Source organism: Amphibalanus amphitrite, unplaced genomic scaffold (genome assembly GCF_019059575.1).
Source record: "Amphibalanus amphitrite isolate SeventyFive unplaced genomic scaffold, NRLGWU_Aamphi_draft 001239F_arrow, whole genome shotgun sequence".
In the NCBI taxonomy this organism is placed as follows: domain Eukaryota; kingdom Metazoa; phylum Arthropoda; class Thecostraca; order Balanomorpha; family Balanidae; genus Amphibalanus; species Amphibalanus amphitrite.
The window spans coordinates 86,948-93,874 of NW_024882732.1; the positions used below are offsets into that span (position 1 = coordinate 86,948).

A 6,927-nucleotide genomic window follows, 5' to 3' on the forward strand; every position below is an offset into this window, starting at 1 on the left:
CCGCTACACGGACCGGCCCCAGCTGAAACATCACATCAGCGTCGGAGCTGCCGAACGGCTCCCTCAGCCGGACGTCATTGCCCTCTGGTATACTGCCAGAGGAGTACACCCGCTCCACTATCAGCTGGCTGAGGTCGGCACAGGCGCACTGAGGCGCCGGCTGTCCCTCCGCCAGCCGAAGCACCTTCAGACCGAAACTGGAGGCCGCGAACCGGCCGGTGAATCCCCGGGCGCGCCGCGCCGCCTCTCGGGACTGCAGCATGGCCACCAGCAGCTCGCAGGTGGCGTCCGCCTGCTCGTCGGAGACCGGGGGGCTGCTGTGACGGGCGCCCATCGCAGCCGAGGATCGGGCGCCTGCTCAGTGCTCACTGACTCACCAGCCGCGCCGTCAGTGAGCCGAGTCACCGCCCCGCCGCTCGCGTGACGTCACCGCTCAGCGGCTGATCGGGCCGGCTCACCGCGCCGGCGCGACGGCCGCCCGTACCGGCTCGGCGCGACAGCCTTGCGTAGCCCGAGAACTGGCGTCTCGCGCGGCGGAACCGCGGCCTTGGCCACATCGGATATACAACCAGTGGTTCACAAACTTCCGCCAAACGAGCTCACCGACAACAGTGGACATCGTGCACGCAGCGGTTTGCATCTTTTCGATAGACCGTCAGGCTTCCGCTCTTTGTGGGGTCATCAGAGACGAGCCCCGGTGGAAATACCGGAACAGAGGGCGGGTGATAAGCATGGTCGGAGAACGTGGCTTTCCACACCCACCCGTCACGCTGATCTGGATGCAATATACGCCTAGAACCATACAGAAACTGATATGACCCCTTTAGTCACCCTCCGAGCGTGCCTGTCCTACGTCCATTGCCCCCCCCCCCCCCAAAAAAAAAACAATGGCGACCACCAATCAACTAAAAACGACAGCTTCGCCAGTCCGCTTTATTGAAGGCCCCACACGCACACACTGCCCCACGATCGATCACTCGTTGGTTCCCACATTCGGCAATAAATAAATTCGGGCTGGTAACACTAAACAATTTTAACAAACGCATCAGTGAAAATACACATCCGCCCAGCGGCTAGCAAAATATGTTCCGTTCCCACCAGCCTGCCGGACGGCGCGGCGCCGGCGCAGAGGGTCAGTGGCGGCAGGTCAGCCGGGACTCCTGACGAGACGCCCAGCAGGCTGGCCGGTCAGCCGCGGGACGGCAGCCACCGCCGCCGCACGGAGCGGTCCGGCGTCGGCCGGTGCCGCGCGGACCACTCGCGCCGCACCAGCGGCGGGGTAGTATTTCAATTAGATATCACAGATCGCATCGCAGTTCGCACGGTCCGGTCGATCGGTTCACCCGTTCGTTCGCCAGCTGCAGCCACTTATTTAGACGGAGCATTGCTGGAGATCAGACGCGCACCCACGAGGACAGCTTAAAACAAAACCAAGGGCAGCAGCTTTCCGGCAGAACAGAACACACTACAGCACACGCAACACAAGATATTTTAAAACAACTAAGCCCCTCCCGATTATAGATATGTCGAAATGTAAATGAACCGTACACAGCGTATGCAACACAGACTTCTGCGTCGTTCCTTAGAATTCAATGGATCTAAAATTATGGAAAACAGAGTAGTATGGTCACCTTTCTTACATGACGAAATCTAGTAAAAATCACCATGAGATAAATTGATGAATCTCCAACGATGCAAACCATTTCGCGAGGTCAAACGGTGAAAATGATTGGATGTCAGCTGAGCTTGGCCACCGCCTTCGCAAGGCCTTCTCCAGCACCGCATGGCCTCCCAGACGACCGTGCTCGGCCGGTGCCGCCCGGCCCTCACTTCCCCAGTCGTATCCGGCTCCGGGTGACCGGCTTCTTGGCGGGCCGCTCGGGCCGCGCCGTCTCTGAGCTGCGCCGCTTGCGACTGACGGCCGTCGGCGGCGGCGGCGGCGCGTCACCGTTGTGGCTGCGCAGCGCCGAGCGCCGGGTGCGCGGCGGCGTACTGAACGAGGAGCGCAGCTGGCGCACATGCTGGCTCAACTCGTCCGTTTTCCGGCGCACCTTCTGCAGCAGCTCGGCCGACGGACTGCGCCGCACGGCGGCCAGCGGCGCCGGCGCGCGCGCCGGTACCGACGCGGCGCCGGCCGGCGGGGCCGAGCGGCGGCGTACCGGCCGGCCCGGCGCCGCCCGGTTCTCCGTGTCGCTGTCCTCGCCGGCCGGCGGCGGCGCCCGGCGCGCGCAGCTCGAGCTCGTCACCTCGTTGATCTGGACGTCGCGCCGTTCGGGAGGCGGCGCCGGCAAGCTGGCCGACATGGCCGCCAGCAGCGGCAGCGGCGCGGTGGCCGCGGGCGGCGGCACCCGCGGAGGTGGCGGCGGCGGCGGCGCCGTCATGGGCTGCGGACACGAGCGGCGGCCCACCAGCGCCGGCTTCAGCGCGCCCACCGGGTTAAACACCTTATAGTCGCGCAGCGGCGAGGCGCCGGGGACTCGCGGCTCAGCGCCGCCGCTGCGGAAGAAGGCCGGCCGGAAGCGGGCGGCGGCCTTGGCGCGCTCGGCCAGCTGGCCGGCGGTGGTGGCCGCCTCGTCGGCCGGACGCTTTGCCGCTGAGCTCTGCTCCGACTCAGACGACTGACGCAGGCGCTTCTTCACCACCTGTGAACAGAAGCACGGTCAGCGACAGAGCACAACACACTGTCCTTCAGACGCTGTGGGATTGCCATTAGTGGCAGAGCGGGAACATGGACCGTAATAGCAGTTGGTCAGTTCGGTAACAGTGCATGATGCATTACAGCTTCTCAGATATGACATGTTACCATTTGCCAGTACCATAGATAACATGAATCTATCCAACATGAATCTATGAGCCAGTACCTTACAGGTAAACGCCACCAAGCGTATCTAATGGGTTATTAAAGCCGTACAGGACCAAGGCGCCGCCGGTGGCGTGTCTCTGACCTGGACTTTGGGCGGCCCGGGCGGGTCGAGCATCACGGTGACGACGCTCGTGTTGTCCGCTCGTAAGCACTTCATCTTCCACTTGCTGAGGGCCAGGTCCACCAGCCGCTTAGAGGGGTTGATCCACTGGCGCTCCTGTGTAGAAAGATGACAAAAAAGTCGTCAGAATTGCAAAAACAGTCGTGCAGCCTGTTCTATACTCTGCGCTGGATACGCTTGAAAACTGAAGGAAGAAGGAACAGTTGGAGATAAAATTAATAATCAATTCAGAATGCACAATGCAATACTGTAGGCCAACTTCTCAGCAGAATATGCGGCATTACGCCGTACGTGTTAGCTCCAACACAACGGCTACAAAACGGCAATCGAAAATGAGCAAACTCGATGATTCATGTACGATTATACAACATACAATATAAATTGCTAGCAAGCGAACTGTCCAATGAAGACCCGACCAGCCATCTTCCGGAACCTATGCCGTGAAGGTGGGCGCTACTGCTCACCTCACCCATCAGTTGGAGTGGTTGGTGTGACACCCACCTATCCCGTGTTGGTGTGATTAATGAGACACCTCTCCCGTGTTGGTATGGTCGACACTCACCTCTCCCGTGCGTGTCGCTGATGAGACACTCAGCCCTCCCGTGTTGGCGTGGTCGACACTCACCTCTCCCGTGTTGGTATGGTTGATGAGACACTCCTCGTTGAAGAGTTCGGCGTGCGCCACGTTCGAGACAGACTGCTGTGGTGACACCATGTTCCAGAAGCCGTCGGTGCCGAGAACCAGGCAGCGGTGCTGCGTCACATCCACCGTCAGCACGTCCAGGTCCGGCTCCGGCGACACCACGTACTCGTTGTTGGACGAGTTGAAGCTCCACAGGTCACCTGCGGGCCACACTCGAGGTTAGAGCAGAATCTCCCAGTCCAGCCAGGCCAGATTGATATGTGCCTAGTTAGTGACAGCATATCAAAACCACAAGATCGTAACAGGCACAAGACCGTAACAGGTTTGAGCCGGTCCCGTAACTCAATCGGTAGAGCGTTGGACACCGCGTGCTGAGAGCATGCGTTCCCGGTTATAACAGTCTGGGACTCTGGGTTTTAAACGCGATGGGCGCTTGACGTTTATGGGCCTCCTGACAGGTATAGTTGCGGTTGGTGGCAGGCCTTAGCTTGGCAAAGTGAGCCCTGGCAGGGTCAATGCAACAAGCTTCGCTTAGTGAGGGCTCTGTCCTTGTGAATCTCTCCATTCAAAAGGTTTGGACTAAATTCATAAAAAAGCACCTACCAACACATAAATAATCCAGTAAAACACAGCCTGATCTGGCCAGCCCCATTCCCCACCCCCCACATCTCTGTCACCCAGGCAGTTGACCCACCTAGTGACCTGGCCACGGCCAGGAAGGGGATCTCGTCAATCTCCGTGGAGCGCCGGATGGGGCCCTGGTGGCCGATGCGGGGCCGGTTCCACACCACGCGCGGTACGCCGGACTTGTTGATCACCTTGCCGCCGCACTGCTGGATGCGCTCACACTCGTCCACCGACTCGGGCTTGTGGTCCCTGGTGAGCGGGCGCGCGTGCCAGTGGCGCGGGTCGTCCCCTGCAGGGCAGGGAGTGGAGCAGCGTAATACCGTTAGAAAGGGACACAGTCATATTGTCAGCCTGCTGCAGGTGATCACAGCAATGTGCAAACCTGAAAGTTTTACACCTTGTGTGAGCTATGACATTCAAATAATTTGTGTTCAGCTCCAAAATACTGATCGATATGCAACATTACCTTTCCCAGTCAGGCCATGACCTTGACCTTAGCTCAAACTTTAAAGTTGTTGAGCATAATAGGTCAAATTATAGCTTATTTGACATGTCTTGACAAAACGAACCCAATGCTGGTAACATACGTGCGAATTTGGAGCCAAAAATTAACGCAGATAAGCATTTCCTATCAAATTTTTAATTTTCATTATTTTTTGCCCTCTGGAGGCTAAACTGTTGATCTGAGGTCGAATATGAGAGAATTACTCAGAAAGAGTATTACTCAGAAAGAGTAATAAAAGAGCTACCACATGTGCTCTCATGCAACCCTGTAGCCCTTTCTGGTCCCAAGCTATACAGTGATTTGTAAACAACTGTCAAAATTGGTGTACTCAACATCGGTGACCACCAATGACCTCCAGTGACCTGACCTATGAAATGATCTAAAGCAAACCAGATACCTTTTCATAGTTTTTGGCTCTACTTCCTGTCCCTATGAAGCCTCATAGCCAAGTTTGACTGGGGGTGTTCTGTTCACTGTTCAGCCCCCCGCCCCAGCTGCAGCACATGGCACGGAAATCCAGGAGTCCCAGCAGGATGTAGGTGAATTGCCTACCTGGCTTCTGATATCCGAGTACAATGGCTGAGTCACCAACATGGCCAGTGTATATTTTTCCTCTTCTGATGAATGCAATGCTGGCTGTGGAGCCTGAGGTGCTTGGAAGGCCAGCAGACGTTTTCGGCCAATGTTCTGAAAAGGTAGTCAGAAGTCAGTGACCATATGATTCACATCACATTTTGCTGTTCGGCATTCAAGACTTACTGATTCACAACTCCTGAGTGTCTGCCTGAAAATCAACTAAAGGCTAGAACAAAAGCACTAGAGAACAGCCTGTAAGACAGAGCAATCAATTGTAGGTATGTGCTATATTTTTTTATTTCTGTTTAAGCATTTCTGTTCAAATTCCTAATTCCCTGTGCCGAAAAACCCAAGAACATCTTTATTACTTTTCTAAAAATAAATTAAACAGCCAAATCAAGTCTGACAGTTTCAGCAAAGCCATAGAAACTAGGTAGGTAAGTACCTCCTATTCTAATGCCTAGTTAATCAGTCATATTATGGCAACCAATGTGAGCATTGCACAAATCATGGAAAGAATTTAGTTCAGTAACAAATGGATAAAAAATGCTGGCATACATATCAGAAGAAGACAAACAATTACATTACAGCAGTTGGTTACACAGGATAAAAAACAGAGGTGCTGAGCTCAAATCTGCCATGCAAAGGCAGAAACACTTGCATTTGGGTGAACCCTGGCCTGATTCAATGGACGCCGGTGAAAACAGGGCGCCGCAGGGCATATTAGTCACGTGATATTTGGAACTGCTCCCCCTCCGTGGGCCTTCTACATTCCAAACATCACGTGTAAATTTCATGAACCTTGATCAAATCGCCCCAGGCGCCCTGTTTTCACCATCGTCCGATTCAATGACCTTTGACCAGATGTGATCGTTCTTGCCTTTGTATTGCAAAAGTGCACACCCTGATCAAAATGCTCAAACAAGCAGATGCCAAGACTGCGAGTGTGAAATAACCATTAGGAAAATTTAGCCCATGTATTAGATGAAGAAACTAAAAACATCAGACCGTATACCCAATTTTTTTCTAAACTACACCAGCTCGCGCCAGATTCGTCTACAAATTCTTACCAAGCTCTTTCCACATTGCCTGGTGCGTGGTAATGAAGCCTTCTCGTATAGCCTTAAGCACAAGTTCGTCATCATCTGACCAGAAATTCTTTTGGCTGACAACGAAGTCCATTAAGTTATCTTTAGCGAATTGAGCAGCTTCTCTTCCACCATGGCCGTCAAAAATGCCAAAGAAGGCATATTCCAAGTCTTTCTCATCTTCCGTTTGTTGATATGCCACAGAAAAGACATCTTCCATGTAGCGTCGATCGCCCTGGTTGCAGTGACCAGTTACACGCAAGTTGACACCAATATTTGGCGCCATACCAATGGCTACAAACTCCACAGCGCACACCCGCGTCCCCACTGCCGCACGCTCAAACGCAACGGTTTCAGGCAGGAAACATCGCAACAAAATGCTGCTCTATGATTGGCTACTGCTACGCTTGCGTCATTCGACCTTGAAAAGTGGGCAGACTTTCACACTTATATGACCATAATTTTAGCATTTCTAGCATGATTTAAGAAATGGTTTAGCGTTTT

The 6,927-nt window shown here is 54.4% G+C and overlaps 1 protein-coding gene across 1 annotated transcript; it reads right to left on the minus strand.

Moving 5' to 3' along the window:
• Positions 1-919: 919 nt before the first annotated feature.
• Positions 920-6,779, minus strand: LOC122371405. The gene is made up of 6 exons (XM_043347703.1): positions 6,406-6,779; positions 5,312-5,446; positions 4,322-4,543; positions 3,610-3,827; positions 2,946-3,080; positions 920-2,642 (listed from the first exon to the last, which is right to left on the minus strand). Exons 1-6 carry the CDS (start codon positions 6,707-6,709, stop codon positions 1,827-1,829), a joined length of 1,830 nt encoding a protein of 609 aa, XP_043203638.1. The 5' UTR covers positions 6,710-6,779; the 3' UTR covers positions 920-1,826.
• Positions 6,780-6,927: the final 148 nt, after the last annotated feature.

Coding starts and splice junctions, on each gene's coding strand:
- LOC122371405 (XM_043347703.1), bottom strand. CDS start 6,709: ATGGCGCCAAATATTGGTGTCAACTTGCGTGTAACTGGTCACTGCAAC. Junction 5,447..6,405: donor GGCAATGTGGAAAGAGCTTG/GTAAGAATTTGT, acceptor CTACCTTTTCAG/AACATTGGCCGAAAACGTCT. Junction 3,828..4,321: donor GGCCGTGGCCAGGTCACTAG/GTGGGTCAACTG, acceptor TGTGGCCCGCAG/GTGACCTGTGGAGCTTCAAC.